The following is a 17144-nucleotide window of genomic DNA, read 5'->3' on the forward strand; positions in this document are numbered from 1 at the left end:
CTAGTGGGATACAGCTAAATATCTCCCAGTGCATGGGACAGCCCCTAGAACACCTATCGGGCCCAAAATGGTAATAGTGCCGAGGTTGACAAATCCTGCCTTTAAATGATCTATAGAAATAGGATCGGCTCTGCAAACTTAATGGATTTTTATAGTTTTATATTTGACTTTTTTACTGTATTCATTTCTCATCTTAATAACCTTTTTAGTTTCTTGGAGTTTGGAAAGTGCTTTACAGTATTTTGTGCTTCTTAAACGCTTCCTATTTCTTTCCACACGGTATATACTAAATTAATACTTGATGGATTGATTTTGGTTGATAAATGAGATGAAAAGGAGAATATTTATTTTAAGGGAACATTTTTCATTACACTTGGGAAATACTGATTAATATCCATTCCCAATTGTGTGTCACAATCAGAAGCCCTGGAGAGTTTCCCAGCAGCAAGTACATTGAGGTGCTCGTCTGCACGGCGGATGGGAAGCCATTGTTACTAATGGGAATGCTTTGGGAGGAACTTAAGAACCACTGACACGGGGCACCTGGGTGGCTTAGTGGGTTAAGCGTCTGCCTCTGGCTCAGGACATGATCTCAGGATCCTAGGATCGAGTCCCGCATTGGGCTCTCTGCTTGACAGGGAGCCTACTTCCTCCTCTCTGTCTTTGCCTGCCTCTTTGCCTACTTGTGATTTCTCTATGTCAAATAAATAAATAAAATCTTAAAAAAAAAAAAAGAACCACTAACAAATTTGGTAGTCCTGTAATTCCAGTTTAAATATCTTTAACTTCTGATTTGTTATATTTTGTCTATGAAAGGACAATTTCTGTTAGCATATTGGTTTAGATTAATTTACTTTGAAAATGGACAGTAAAAAATATTAAATTCAGCATTTATTTACTATTGAATACTGGAGAAATTCAAACTAGTAGTTTCCTCTATTCAGTTATTACCCAAGTTTTCTTGTAACTAGAATATGAGCTCATTATAAGCTTTTCTTCCAAGAGATCAATTTGGCTAACAGTGGTAAGCCAGGCAACTTTATAGTGTTTTATGTTTTAAAATTTGTTTTTTAAATTTTATTTTATTGACAGAGACACAGTGAGAGAGGGAACACAAGCAGGGGAAGCAGGACAGGGAAAAGCAGGTTCCCTGCTGAGCAGGGAGCCTGATGCGGGACTTGATCCCAGGACCCTGAGATCATGACCTGAGCGGAAGGGAGATGTTTAACGGCTGAGCTGCCCAGGTGCCCCTTAAATTTTTATTAAAGACATGACTTGAAGTGTTGAGGGATTTGTTTTTAATAGTGACTCTGTATTCCCTCTCCCTAGAATCTTGATATCTATTTGCTGTTAAGAACTTCACAATTTTTTAGTTATTACTTATTTTTTCTTTAAAGATTTTATTTGCTTATTTGAGAGCAAGAGTGAGAGAGCACAAGATTATGGTGAGGGGCAAAGGCAGAAGAAGCAGACTCTTTGCTGAGCAGGGAGCCTAATGCGGGGCTTGGTCCCAGGACTCTGGGATCATGCCCTGAGCCAAAGACAGTCGCTTAACCAACTGAGCCACCCAGGTGCCCAGTTAACTACTTTCAGTACAAATGTGAAGTTTTGACTTAATTTGGTGAGGAAGCTGTGAAAACAGAAGACTGAGTATTTCAACTTATCATATGGTAAGAGTATTTGGAAATAAGGGAAGTTCAACTATAGAGTAGTTTTTAGGTAAATGCTATTAAATTGGTAGTGGTTTTACACGTAGGTAATACAATTTTTAATTACACAATATAATACTGTCTTTATCTGTAGAAAAAAGCAGAAGAGGCTCATAAAATATTTGAAGGTCTTGGCCCAAAAGTTGAACTGGTAAGTACAAAATTTCTTTTTTCATGTCTGGTGGCGGTTTTTTATTTGTTTTGGTTTTTTTTTTTTGTTTTTTTTTTTTTAGTCATTTTTCTTGGGATAAGATGGAATATAACCTATCTACTGTGGAATGAGATCTGGGCAGTACATTTGTGCCAGCTTTAAAATAGTGTGGCACAAACTTGGTTACCTTTGCAGAAGGATTGTCCTGAGTGTGTTTTTGCCTGAGCAGGCCATTTAATCATACGAGGTAGAAGCAGGACAAGTAAGACAGAAATAGCTCTTTGGACCATATGTTCTTCCTTTGCTTTTGCAATTAAAAACCTGAATAAATGTATTTCTTATGGGATACCATGGATTTATAAACATTTTTATGAGAGTGCCATTAATAGGAGATGGGGAAGGAGTATTATTCAGGGAACCTGGAAGTCTGGAAGTTTTGGGAGGGCAGGTACTGTGATGATCTAGGAGTACTAGGTTTACCTGAAAATATGAACTGTTTCTTTGTACTTTTATAGACGTGTACAATGTGGTATATTTAAATATTTGATTTATTTTATAGCCACTCTATAACCAGCCATCAGATACCAAGGTGTATCATGAGAACATCAAGACGTAAGTATTCATCATCTTTGGAGTTCTTCAGTTAAAGACCATATATTCTATAAAGAGATTGTTTTATGTTATCTGCTGACATATATATAATATAGTGTAGGTGTGTTTTAGATTTGTGTAATTTGCTGTCGTTTTACTATATGTTATCTTCCTCTGGCTTCTTGGGGGTTGGGGTAACAGCTTTGAGTTTCCGAGGCCAAAAAAAAAAAAAAAAATGAAATAAATTATTGCATAAAACTAGCTGGTTTTATGATCTGCTAGTAAAAAAGGTGAATACTTAACATTGAAATGGCTTACCTTGAGGCTTGAATTTTTTGCCTCCTGTTTTGTCTTTTTTTCAGTGGAGTACCTGCAAGGCGCATGATGAAGTAAGATAATGAAGCTTTTTCATTTAAGACTAGTGATGACACCGTCCCCCACCAAGCCACATCTGCCATTGCAAAGTAGAAGTGCCACGGATCATTTTATCATTATTCAAAATCCTATTCTAGGGAAATCCCTTCCATGACTCTTGCTAATGACGGTATTTGTAGACCCTTCTGCCATTTAATGTCCTGGTGCCTTGGAAGCGCTCGGTCACCTCACATGGGTGAGGAGACTGTTCAGAATGTAGTTTGCTTAGCCTTGCTCATCCTAGATACCAGGCCTTTATGGATGCAGAGTTTGGAATAAGAAAATAAGTGAAAAGAAAATCTAATTTCTTGATCTGATTGAAGTAAGAGAGGAAGCTAGATAGGTATCTTTTTTTTTTTTTTTTTTTAATTATACTTGGAGAGAATTTAGGTGAATTATTCTTAGTTTGTAACAAAAATGTGATATTTCTACTTTATGTTTTATTAAGAATAATCAGCACATTTAAATTATTGACTAGTATAGTTACTAATGAGCAGATTGCTATTTATATATCATTTTTTTCTTTGAAAAAATTTCTTACTGAGAGTATGTGCAATAGTTGACTACTTTGCAGAACTGGTGGCAAATATAATTTGCATGGTAGTATGCATGAACAGAATTGAAATTTGAATAAGTTTAACTTTTGTTAAATAAGTGGTTTATGATAAAAATCATATATACTTAGAATTTTTCTGTGAGATGCTACTGTGGTCTTGAAAACCCTTAGAAGTAGGTTTAGGCAAAATTCATAAAAAATAATACCTTGTTCTGGAACTGTTTAGCTGTTTTAGCATTTTTTAAAGGGAGAGTAGCAGATAAAATCTAGTTGGCTACTTTTAATGATTCCCCCCTTCCCCCAAAGCTTCAGTTATGTTTGTGTTCTGTCTTTCCCCCCTGATATTAGCTGGAGAGTAACTCTGTCTGATTTATTTCATGCTGTCTACACTGCCCGACTACAGTGCTTAGCACACTGTCCTGGGATAGGTTACTACTGACCGGCTGACTTCTTAAATCCTAGGAAACATTTTAAATGATATTTATTGATTATCATTTGCTTTTGAGTAGCACGTAATTAAAGCTAGAGCAAAAGAAATATGTGGTAATGCTTCCACTGTACGTCACCTTGTGAAATAACCATTTACTCAGCTGCATGCATCCGTATGAATCGTGTAGTAGCTCTTTTCTCATCACCGTCATTTGCTTTGTATGAAATAGCAAATATGCCTTTTAATAATTCTTTTCATGTCTTGGCTACTTTTCCATATAGCCAGCTCCTGACTGTCCACGCTAATTTGAGTGGAACCAGTGTCACTGTTAGTCCTGAGTGGCAGATAATCCAAAAAATTACTTCTACTTGCCTTGGCTTTGTATTTATATTTGAATAATCAGCTTGAAATCCTTTCTGGAAGTAGGTGGGGTATAAATATTTATATTTGAACCTGCATGTCATTGTTTTTGAAGGTCACAGTGCTTCAAATTTAAAAAGTGTAACCGTTTCATTAAGATATAAGAGAACTCTTCCTGTCTTGTCACATTGCCCTCCATGCCTTCTTAGAGTGGTTTGTGTCATTTCTGTGATGGAAGGAAATCTGTGTAAAAGCAGAAGTCCCCTCTCTTCTCTGTGGGTGCACCTTCTTATAGAAGGGAGGTCAGCACCTTACCTGAGGTAGGGAGGTAGCTTTAAAGGCCTTTCCTTCTCGTCTACCTCCCCTCCTCCAAGAATGTACAGAGATGTTTATATCACCAGAGTTCTTAAGAAGAATCATTGACTGTAACTATAACTTGAAAATATTTGCCTTATACTTGGATGTAATAATTGAAAGTGAGCTATTTGTATAAAATCTTGCTGTAGAGTGAGAGGAATCTTAGTCCTAATTATTGCAAAAGTCTTATTTTGCAGGGTGAAAAAAATAAGACTAACTTTGATCACATCAGATATTCCTAAGTGATCTTTGCTTGTTTTTCAGTGTCTCTGAAAAAAAAAAAAAAAAAAAAAAAGCGAATGCATTATTAAATTATGCTTTTTCTTAATGTCATACAACCATATTTTTCTCTTCTAGAAACCAGGTGATGAGGAAAAAACTCATTTTATTTTTTAAAAGAAGAAATCATGCAAGAAAACAAAGGGTGAGGTCCTATCCTTTAACTGAAATTTGTACAACTTTCCCATTCATGCTCATTTAGGCATTTGCTTTCCCTTTGTTAGTGAGGATGGTTCTTGATTCTGTTTGAGAAAAGGTTGCCGATTTAGGAAGTAACTATAGAGATGACTTAAATATAAATCTAATTCTAGCAGCAATTGACATTTAATATCATTATCAAATTAATTTCTTTGGTCATCTGTGTATAACATTTTCATCTAGCCAAAATAAAGAAAATGGTGAGTAGTTAAAAGGGAACATGAAAGAGAAGTAGGATGATCAACATTTAGTCTCTTAAACCCTCAGACCAGTGTGGGTAAGTTACAGTCATGCTGAGTGGACATTACTGTTCTTTCTTATTAGGAACTGGGTCAGCTAAAGTTCACCTTTTTGAACTTCAGATACGTTTTCACATTTATTATATGACTTGCAGTCCAGAAGTTTTGTGGTTCTAATGTTCATGGAAATGAAGTTACAGAAAATATAATGCCAGTATGTTTCTTTTCACAATATGTTTCTGCTAAGTTGAGACAGACTGTTAATTTGTTTAAATTCAGTTGCTTACCAAATAAATGATGTTCCTTAATTCACATGAAAAATGAGCCGTGTGCCTTATAGTTAATGACGTGACAGTTTAATGAATTGTAAAGCTCAAGAGTCAGCAGCTTTTACTTGACACATAACTTCTAATGTAATCTGCCAATCTGGTCCTTCAGATACTGTCCTTAAATTAGTGTGTTTTTGTTTTTGCAAGAAACATACAAAAATTAAAAGAAACTACTAAAGCATTTTTTTCTATCCAGTAATTTTGTTATAATTGTGGTAATTTACTGTCTGCTGATGCAAACATAGGAGCATAGACTTTGTTTTCATGCTTCACAGAGTCTTTAGTTATAACGTTTACGTGTTCACTGATTTGTTTAATAAATATTTATTGGCTGTTTACTCTGTCCATGTATTGTTCTGCAGAGGTGAGCAAGATAGCCATGTGGTTTTAACTCTTAAAGCATACAGTGTGACTGGCGGCAGATGAGTCACAGGCAGTTACAGTATCGTACTCACATTGTGGGAAGGGACAATACGGATGGCTGTGGGAGCATACAGGAGGGGCAGCTAATGCTCCGTGTATGAGTCGTAGAGGGAAGTTTGCAGGACAACAAGAAACTCTGGAAATCTGCGCAGGCACAGGGAGCCGCTGAAGTGAAGGTCTGGGAGGTGGACAGAGTGTGGCAGGTTGCTGGGAGCATGGCAGAAATGAGGCTGCTGGGGGAAGAGGGCCGATTTGCCCACAGGAGGTTCACCTACCAGACTTTGGGTTAGATCCCAAGGGCGTCTTTTAAGTGTTTGAACTGAGAAGTGAAATGTTCAGGTTTGTATTTTAAGAGTTTGCTTCTGGCTCCACTATTAAGAAGGCCTGGGAGAGAATAAAGGCCGCCTGGGAGCCAGTTTGGAGGTTCCAACTTTGATGTAGGTATAAGGGATGGTGTTGACCTGGACTGAGGAGCTAGCTAGAGACGGAGAAAGTGAAGGACACAGAAGATACCTGGGAGTTGAGAAGAATGGTTGGCAAGTGTCTGGGGGGCGGCACGGATCGTGAGGAGGATAATACTCTCCTCTTTAGAGCCACTTTCTGGAGGGAACCTATGTTAATGGTTTTTCATGAGTCCTACACCTTTTTCTATCCGTGTGTTGTTGACACATTCACACTTCTGTGCTCTGAAGGGAGGCTTCTTGCCTCTCCATTGAAAAAAATGAGATCATACATTACTCATTTCTCTAAAAGGATTAACTCTTGGTTTCATGTAGTTCACTGCATTTCTTTTTATCATAAAGCACAACCAATTTCTGCTTTTTCCAGACTGTCAAAAATGTTTAGATAACATTATTTATAATAGCAAAAACCTTCAAGTAGTCCAAGTCTCCAGCAGTAGAGGAACGGTTAAAGCATGAGTGTTTTCTTTGACACATGGGAAGGAAAACACCAAAATGTTAATATGATTGCCATTGGGTTTTGGGGATTATGAACTATTCACATGTTTCTATCACTTATTTTCCATTTTTTTTTTGACAATGAAGACATATATTGTTATCAGGAAAATAATAAAAGTAGCTGGGCAGCTACTAGTAGGGCTTATTAATTAAATAATTTTGTTAGTCTTAACATTAACTTAAAAAAAATCTAGCCAAAATATGCTCTATATGCTGATCTTTGTAGGAAACAGGGCTCTTTTCTCTCTTGTCTTTCAGATCAAGGATGTTTCATTCACAGTTGAGTCCTAGGCCAAATGTACTTCTGACTTAGCCTTAAGAAGTAGCATTTACTGTAAAGTATTAGGTTTGTCAGAATGACAGAGTTTAGTTTAATTATTAATTTGCTACGGGTATTTAATAGGAACAAAAAATCTGCCAGCGTTATGATCAGCTCATGGAGGCATGGGAGAAAAAAGTGGACAGAATAGAAAATAACCCCCGGAGGAAAGCTAAAGAAAGCAAAACAAGGGAGTACTATGAAAAGCAGTTTCCAGAAATTCGAAAACAGAGAGAACAACAAGAAAGATTTCAGCGGTAAGTAGTTTGATGTTTATTGGCTGCGCTCTTCTGGCTAATGGCTATGCTTTCTCCTCGCCGACAGATTCCCATTCCTGCTCTCTCACGGTGTTAATGGTTACCTGAATCGGATCTTAAGAAAGTTCATAAAGAACTTTTCATTTTGAATATAAAATTTCATTACCAGCTGGCAAAGATTACATCTTGGTGAATTTAGTATTTGTTTTTTATTCTTAAAATAATGCTGCTCAATCTAAATTTAAGTGAATATTTTGAAAGTAATTCTTCTGTTCTTGAAAATACCTATTCCTTTAGAAATGGCAGTTAAAAAGAGTAGACTTGAATATTTCTTAGTTCTTCATTACCTGCCAACATGACCGAAGAGTATTATATATGGATGGCAAATTAAGAAATTCTTTGATATTGGTTGATAGTTTCTGATTTGTTTCTACTTTAGAGAGCAAGTATTTTATAAAATTAAAAGCTTTAGATTTCGGGGGGTGGGAGGTTGGGAGAACAAGGTGGTGGGTATTAGGGAGGGCACATATTGCATGGAGTACTGGGTGTGGTGCAAAAACAATGAATACTGTTATGCTGAAAAGAAATTAAAAACAAAACTTTAAAAAAAAAGGCTTTAGATTTGTTCTCCAGTATTTCTTGTAAGAGTATATATAAGCTTTAGTTCTTTAATCACGATTAAGTTTTTATGAGGGATGATGGTTGTTTTCTTTTCCCCTCCCTGTAAAAAATACTTGATGTATTTTTCCAAGTCTGTTCCTCTGCTGTAGAAAGCAAAGACTGCTATTTGAAATGGAAATGTCATCAATACCTGTGGTTTTCTGGAAGTTTCCCATAAGTTGTTCTACCATTTGAATTTGGACATGTAACCTTTAAATTTTAATCTCAATATTTTTTTAAAAAGATTTTTATTTATTTATTTGACTGACAGATCACAAGCAGGCAGAGAGAGAGGTGGGGAAGCAGGCTCCCTGCTGAGCAGAGAGCCTGATGTGACCGATGTGGGGCTTAATCCCAGGACTCTGGGATCATGACCTGAGCTGAAGGCAGAGGCTTTAACCCACTGAGCCACCCAGGCACCCCTTAATCTCAATATTTTAATCATTCTTCTATAGAATCCTAATCTTTGGGCATATTACTTAAAAGTGGTATCTCAGTAGCATTAGTTCTCTGACTTCTAGTTGGTTAAAAAAGTCCCATTCAGAGGAGTAATGCATATAAAAGTAACTTAATTAGTGTCTTCTTTATAAGTGGCCTTTAAATATATTTATAATTTCTTTCTTATTTTTAGAGTTGGGCAGAGGGGAGCTGGTCTTTCAGCCACCATTGCTAGGAGTGAGCATGAGATTTCTGAAATTATTGATGGGCTCTCTGAGCAGGAGGTAAGGAAATTAATTGACTTAGCTTTTTGAATTCATTGATTATTCAGGCATTTTTAGCCTCATACCCCAGGAACTAAGGGCTTATTTGTCCATAAATGAGGGAACATTTATAGAGTTTGGACTGTTCCAGAGACCAGCCAACCACTGAAAGTGTTACAGCAGGCAGTCCTGTGATCAGATTGGCATCTTACATAGATGGCTTTAGCAGCAGGGAGGCCTGGAGGAGAGGTGAGGGCGCTGTTAACATGAAAACAAGACCTGAATCAGGGTGTCAGTGGCAGGGATGTGTAGGAGCAGACTGCCCAGAGAGATTCATCTGAAGTGGACCTGAGGTGCTGGTGGGTTCCCCAAAGTGTGCCCTCCAGCCACAGAAGCCTGGGAGACAGAGATGATAAGGCATTGATAAATCTGTGCTGAGTAAGGATAAATTTCAGTCCCTGTCATGAGTCTTTTGAGCTGTGTTCAAACCGTCTCTAAAGGTTGGTCCAAAAGCCACCTCCTGTTTAATTAGTTGTTCTGGTTTTGATTTTATATACTGGTTTTTTAAAAGCCTCATCTTTGGTGTCAACTATACTTCAGCTTATAAATAAATAAACAAACAAACAAACAAATAAATAATCAAATATATATATATAAAATAAAATAAAATAAAATAAAAACAACCCCAGAAAACCTCATTTCTGAATTCTGAAGGTCTTGCTTATTTGAATGTGGTGGTCTCCTTAAGTACTGATCAAAGACCATTATTAAATTGCTATATATTTTAAAACTTGTGGTCATAAACAAACAAACACCAAAAAGCTAGTGGGCATAATCCCTGCAGTGATGATTAAATCTGCGTTAAAGTTTTTTGCTTGCTTTTCGACTGGTTCCATTAGGGCAGATCTGTCAGCACCCAAAACTGGGACAAGTTGAGGTGACTAAGGCTCAGGTGTCTGCCCCAAATCATGCTTTGGTGTTCAGACTGACTGAGAGTATCCTATAAAATTTGACACTTTGTAAGGACTTGACTGTAAGGCAGTATCCACTTCTATGAGGAAAAGTTTTAGGAAAAAACCTCGCTTTGTACTGAGGTCAATACGTGTATTTTTGGTGAATTTTTTCATAGAAATGTGTGCTTGTGAACTTATTAAATTACAGTTCGGGGAAAAACCAACTGTAGAGATGTAACAAAGCTTTAGTTGAAATTTTAAGGATAATAGTCTTCAATTTTCAGTGAAAAGATTATGTAAGATTAGCAAGAAGTATTCAACACGTCGAGTTTAATTTAAAATCACTGTCCTTAAGATTTGGACACCTGTTTATTTTTTTTTTCTATTCATTGGTCTCCTAAATGACATTAAGATTTATTCTCTGAAATGATCTTAAGACTTTTAAAAATGACACTGTGTTAATGTAATTAAATGTTTCATAAGATCCTTACTTCAGTGAACTTGGCATTTCTTTGTGTCCTTTAGGTCTAAAATATTACTATCTGAAGTATCTACTTCTTTTAAGTAAAGAACTCTTCTCAAATTGTAGTAGTGGGATATAAAAACATAATGTATATCCTCTGCCTGAATGATTCATTTAATGAGTATTTATTAGATATATGAGTAATTAGCGCATGTTAGATGTTATGGTACATGCTGCTGTTGACACATGGAACTACACATGTGGTTTTTCTGGCGTATATTAGGATAGCTATAGCCCTCTTTAAATTTTATTCTTTGTAAATTATGTTTACTTTCTTTCGCAGAATAATGAGAAACAAATGCGGCAGCTCTCTGTGATCCCGCCTATGATGTTTGATGCAGAACAGAGACGGGTCAAGTTCATTAACATGAATGGCCTCATGGAAGACCCTATGAAAGTTTATAAAGATAGGCAGTTTATGAATGTTTGGACTGACCATGAGAAGGAGATCTTTAAGGACAAGTAATTTAAACTTTAAATCATTTTCTCATACAAGTTTACATAAATTCTTGAGAAGTATTTGGCATTCACCAGCAAATTTTTTGTTTTAAAGATTTTTAATTTTTTATTTGACAGACAGGGATCACAACTAGACAGAGAGGCAGGCAGAGAGAGGGGGGGAAGCAGGCTTCCCGCAGAGCAGAGAAGCCTGATGCGGGGCTTGATCCCGGGACGCTGGGATCATGACCTGAGCCGAAGGCAGGGGCTTTAACCCACTGAGCCACCCAGGCGCCCTGGCATTCACTAGTAAATTGAACCATTTCCCCCAAACTTTGGCCCTTTTTGGCATTTGTATGGATATTCTGGAAGGTAGAGAATATAGATTTGCTGTAACCTTCCCATAAGTTTATACATGGGAGCCTAAGTCACAGATGAGAACTGGGGTTATGGAGTCAGGTTAAGCGTGGTATCCAAATTTGGGTTGTGTCTCAGTCACCTGGGGGTACATTTTAAAAGTACAGATTTCTGTGCTCTGCTGTAGACCAGTGTCCTTGGTTCCTGGTGGATCATACCCAGAAATCTGGGCCCTTGAAAGACTCCAGTGATTCTGTAGTTGTTCCTCAAGCTGGCAGTTAGGGGTGATTGGGAGGTGATCTGTACTCATAGTTCTGTTCCTGAGCACTGCCCACCCCTTTTTAAGTTGTTAAAATGTTTGTGTGTATGTGTTGTTGTTGTTGTTGTTGTTTCCTTTGTTTAAACTCAGGTTTATCCAGCATCCAAAAAACTTTGGGCTAATTGCATCATACTTGGAAAGGAAGGTAAGAAATGGTTTACATTGAGAATGTTTATAGGTTTGTGATGTTCGCTTCTTTAAACTTTTTGTGCTCTAATACACAGAGGTAGTTACAGAGAACTGATTTTTATAGAGCGCTTGATACAGAAAAGATTCTTAGGTGGCTAATATAGTGATATTTATAATTAATAAATCATAAGCACAGTCTAATTTTCACAGTTAACAAAAGACTACTTGATACTGTAGTTCCCTAAAAACACATAGATTACAATGCTTTTTGAACTTTCATTGAATTTTTGATTAAAATATCAGAATCCTGATTTTCCCTGATTTTTTTTTCCCCACAGTGGATTGGATATAGTGTTTCTGAGCAACATACTTAAAAAAGAGACATTTTGAATATTTGCAGATATGCAACAAGAAAGAGAATTTAGTTACTGCCTAATAAGGAGGTGCTTGAATGTCTCTGATAGTTCCTGGTATCTTTTCATAATTTGGATTAAGAACACTGAAATTGTCCATAAAAATAATATATATATTTTTAGAGCCTAGATATCCCTTAAAATGCAGGCCATGTGTTGCTCTTTAATTTAGACCTTGAGAATACCAGAGGTTTCCCTTAAAAGTGTTGCTTGATTTAAAAAAATGTTACTTCTTTAACTCCTCAAAAATAATTTATTTTCCTTATAGAGTGTTCCTGATTGTGTTTTATATTACTACTTAACCAAGAAAAATGAGAATTATAAAGCCCTAGTAAGAAGGAATTACGGAAAACGCAGAGGAAGAAACCAGGTGGGTTTCATTACTGTGCGGAAGGTGTTTCAGGGTGGAGACAGGGAGAACAAAAAGGGTATAACCAGGGCCTTGTATTTAATCGTGTATTTTAGGGATTGACATTTCATTAAATAATGTGGATGTTATGAACATGTTATTATTTTGAAATTAATATATATTTAATGTGTGACATCATCTATTGTGAATGTGCTATAAGTTTCTAGTATGACAAAACCAATGAGAGACGTTCTGTACTTCCATGTTATCTAAATTGTGCCTGTCACTGTGAGTAGCGATAATGTGAGAATGGGACCCGTGATACTTCATTTCATGCACCGTCTTTACCAGTCCTTTTGTCTGAGGAAGGGGGCAGGTAGAACCCATGAGAAGGACAGAGAAATGTAGTGTGGTAATGAGTGTAGAGGCTAGTTTACCCAAATACTGGGGGCCTCATTTTGTTTCAGAGTAACTTCCATTTCTGGAGTTTAGAAACTTTTTACTCTGGAAAAACACTTGACCTTAAAAGACCGTGTTTAATGCAGTGCAGAGTACGTTTTCGCAGTTGCAGTTCAGTACTTTAAAAACTGTTTTCCCCCAAATAACTGATCAGCAGCTGTCACAGCTCCCTCGTGCTTTACCGGTGCGGCTGCTGGGGCGATGTGATGGCCGTTGCTCTCCCTGTCCAGGTTCATCTTGGGACTTGGAATCGCGCGCGTGAACTTGCACCGCTGCTGACTGCCGACCCGCCTTTGTAAATCCTCCTGGTCTCCCCGCACAACCACTTTTTCTTTGCTGAGCCACCCCGCTCACCAGATACAGGCTGACCCAGTGCCGTCATTATCCGTAGCCATGACCTTTTTGTGTTTCCGGGGCCATTGTTTCCTGCAGGATACTGCTGCCTCACGGGATGTGATTACGTATTCGTTGGAAACGGTATTTCTGGTCAAAGTGCAGGGAGCGTTTCATAAGCCAGCTGTGTGAAATGCTGCTAGAGGTTGAGTAAGCTGAGGTTCCCTGGGCGTGCATTTTCAGTGGATTGGTGAGGGGTCGAGAAGTAAAGTTGCAGTGAGCAGAAGGGGGTGTGGAAGGCGAGGGAGTGGTAGTAGTACAGGTGTGCCCTTGTCTGTAAGGTTTGCTTACAAAGGAGAATAGAGAGATGGGCAGGGGGCTGACGAGGATGGGGAGTGCACCTGGATGCTGATGGGACTGATGTTGTGGATGCTTGTGAAGCTCCGTGAAGAGTTCCTGCCCAATGGGGAGCAAATCAGATGTTGTCAGTGGGGCGGGAAACACTGTTCCATCAAAGATGCTGGGGCTTCCCACAGAGAAAGTGGAATCAAGCTCTTCTAGCTAGAGATGCCAGAGCCCATCTGTGTTTTAAACGAGTTTCAGCTACAGATTTTTAACAACAGCTTTGTTCCTTATTACCAGCTAGTATTTATAACTTTAATTGAACTTAGTTTTTAGAAGTTACGTATTTTGTAATTATAAGTTGTTTAAATTTTTTCAATCCCTGATAATGTAAGGGAATAATTTGATATTATATCTTAACATTTGCAGGATTAGCAGTCTGTTGCTTGTGATGATAGAGGAGAAAGCTGTATCAGGAAATTATGTGTGTGGGGAAATGCCTCTGTTACTCTGAAACATTGGTTTTCTCTCCTAAGGTTACCTGGGACACCATCTCACTGTTCTCTGTGGCATACTCGTTCTTGTTAAGTTCCAGCCATATTAAGAGTTTTCTTCTGCACATTCTGGTTCTGTGTGCTCACATCTGTGTCACATCCCAGAGTGCATTTAACGGAACTGAGATTGTCCATATGTGCTCTCATCTTGAACCTTAGTATGTCTGCCCCCAAGTTGGCTCAGGTTGGGGTTGGTCAGCCTTTCTGTCAGTCTAGTCATTCCCATGTTAGCTTTTACGTTATTACCGTGAACATTGTTTCTCTAATTGTATATTTCTCTGATTGTTTCATTGGGAATTTGGGAGAGGAGAGGATTGAATGATGGAAATGCAGCATGGTCTTAGACCAGAATAATCTTACCTGTTTCTTAATTGTTTGTGTATTTCATTCTGTTTGTGTCAAAATAGGTGGACAGGTTTTCTGAAATTAGGTGGTATTAGTTTAGGGGCTTGCTTATATAGGACTGAATGACATTAGAGCTGTTATCATATGAGAGGAGGAGCCACTGCACTTTTGAGCAGATTGTAGTTGTGACAGGGTCATTCTGCCTTCTCTGTTGAGACTAGATTGTAAGGGAGACCAGTTAGGAGGTTACGTTGATCCTCCCAGCGTCTTGGACTGGACTCTAGAGGGGGCGGTGTTGAAAACCTGTCCATGTCTGGATGTATCTTTGGACGTAAGGTAAAGAGGTTTTTTACTGATGGATTGATGGTGGGGGGGATTCAAGGACAGTTATCCAAGATAGCCCTGAGTTTTGGCTTGTGGGGTTGCCATTTACTGTGTAGGCATGACTGAAGGGGTAGCAGATTTGGGGGGCAAAGTTGGGACATGCTGAATTTTAGATACATATGTCCAAGTGGGGATGTAAAGGGGGCAGTTGTAAGTAGAAGTCTGGAGTTTGGGAAACAGATCTGGGTTGGGAATGTACAATTTGCTGTATGGAAAAAGTTTAGAAAGACTTCTTCTTCTTCTTCTTCTTCTTCTTTTTTTTTTTAAGGAATCTAGTTACAAGTTAAGAACTTTTAAATTGGTGTGTCTTCATTTTACTCTGGTAGATAATAGAGATTCAACTAATTTGAAAGTCAACTTTACTGCTCTATTATCCAGTCAAGTTGGAATCAGTAGGAATTATTTTAGGTAATCCCAGAACGATTAGGGCAAATTTATTATAAGACTCTGTAGAGTTCTGCTGAAGTTATCCTTTCTGTTTTTATTTGATTGCTTCACCCGTCCTCCCCTCCCGACTCTTACCATAGGAAGTCATTGTAATTCAGCCCTGAATGTGTTGTGTGCTGTTTGCCCAGAGAGATTCCAAGCTTGAGAGGTTGGATTTTTAACCTGGTATGGCTATAGGGAATCTTGCATATTATTTCCTCTGAAAGGGAGTTTAATCTGAGACTCATAGGGGAAATGAGACAGATAATCATATTTTTGTTAGACTTGTGTTCAGACATTATTGTTGGCAAAAGTTTTAACTCAGAATTCTGTTAGGTATTGTTGAAACCATTTCACAGTTCAACTTACTGGCATGCCATGATGGGAGTGAATATGGTTCTTCATTAAGTTTTAGTTGAAGCTGTGAATATATATCAAAGATCAGAAGCCAGTCCTCAGTGTTACTCTGTGGGATCTAGAATTATAAGTAACATGCCAAGTAGTAATTTGATTCTGTGTGTAACATTTTTTGTTGGAGGTAGGAATTTCTTCTTACCTTCCAGCAGAAACTCTCATCTAATAGTCTGTCACTGTGTAGCTAAAATTACTGTGGTACCTGCTGGTGACCAGCAGCAAAGCAAGTCATTGTTTAGAAGCCACATTCTTCGTTTCCAAATACTTGATTACCTTTCACAAGAATTTGTACTCTTCCTTCATTCTGACAACATCTTCCTCTTTAAATATGTCAGCAGGTTTTTATTCCCCAAGGACATTGAGAAAGCATATACTTATGTAAATGTAGTAATGTTTGAAGTTAGGAAAGTTTTTGACTGAGTTGTTAGACAATAGTTAGGCTGTTTTAGGCAGGTTTAAAAAGTTGGGTCTAAGAGAAAGAGCTTTAGATCCAAAAAAGCTCTCTTTATATCCATGTAACCCTAGACGTTTCCCTTCACTTTTTGAGCCTTGGCTTCCACATCTGTGAGCATGGAAGCAATAATACTTACCTTGCAGGGTTAACATAAGAACTAGTTGTGTGTGTGACATCCCTAGAGTGTGCTATCGGGGGACAACCGGAGTGCCCAATAAATGGTAGCGACTGTAGCCTTTGTTGCCTTCATGATGGTGTGTTGTGATTGACAGCTTTTACTCTTCAGGAAACTAGTTTCAAATTCGGTTGGTTTAAAGGCATTAGTTTTAAAATAAATAAATATATATACATATACATATATGTATATATATACACACACACACATACATATATATATATATATTAGATTTTGTTAATTTATTTGACAGAGAGAGAGATCATCAGTAGGCAGAGAGAGAGAGGAGGAGGAAGCAGGCTTCCTTCTGAGCAGAGAGAGTCTGATGCGGGGCTCCATCCCAGGACCCTGAGATCATGACTTAAGCTGAAGGCAGAGGCTTAACCCACTGAGCCACCCAGGCGCCCTTAAATATATTTTGATAAGATATTTTCTGTTTACTGACTGAGACACTTACAAAACTCAATGGTTAGGGGCCCGTGGGTGGCTCAGTCAGTTAAGTGTCTGCCTTCAGCTCAGGTTGTGATCCCAGGGTCCTAGGATTGAGCCCCGCATCGGGCTCTCTGCTCGGCGGGGAGCCTGCTTCTCCCTTTCCCTCTGTTTACTCTGCTCGTGCTCGCTCACTCTCTGTCTGTTAGATAAATAAATAAAATGTTAAGAAAAAGACTTAAGTGGCTAAAGGAGGACCTCATTCTTTCTGTCTCTTGAATGTTTTCAGTTCTCTAGATGCTTGCTCTTAAATTTAGTTATTTCATTTCTTGGCAACTTAATCATCTACTGAGTGGGAAGTTGTTTATCTGTTTTCTGAAGACTCAGGCATGTTAATAAACACACATAGGGTATAT

General features: G+C 38.0%; 1 protein-coding gene across 50 annotated transcripts in view; it reads left to right on the top strand.

Moving 5' to 3' along the window:
- The window catches only part of NCOR1 (nuclear receptor corepressor 1), a 154052-nt gene that overhangs the window by 59409 nt on the left and 77499 nt on the right, over positions 1-17144 (top strand). For 40 of the 50 annotated variants that reach the window (XM_082705660.1, XM_082705673.1, XM_082705707.1 and 37 more), the window contains exons 7-15: positions 1804-1860; positions 2420-2472; positions 2814-2840; positions 4926-4992; positions 7399-7571; positions 8863-8953; positions 10692-10870; positions 11613-11667; positions 12333-12434. In XM_082705660.1, coding sequence (XP_082561786.1) covers positions 1804-1860; positions 2420-2472; positions 2814-2840; positions 4926-4992; positions 7399-7571; positions 8863-8953; positions 10692-10870; positions 11613-11667; positions 12333-12434 — 804 coding nt within the window. The remainder of the gene's footprint in view (positions 1-1803; positions 1861-2419; positions 2473-2813; positions 2841-4925; positions 4993-7398; positions 7572-8862; positions 8954-10691; positions 10871-11612; positions 11668-12332; positions 12435-17144) is intronic. The other 10 variants (XM_082705704.1, XM_082705663.1, XM_082705668.1 and 7 more) reach the window with 1 other exon arrangement.

This window comes from Mustela nivalis (assembly GCF_964662115.1).
Source record: "Mustela nivalis genome assembly, chromosome: 17".
Taxonomy (NCBI): Eukaryota; Metazoa; Chordata; class Mammalia; order Carnivora; family Mustelidae; genus Mustela; species Mustela nivalis.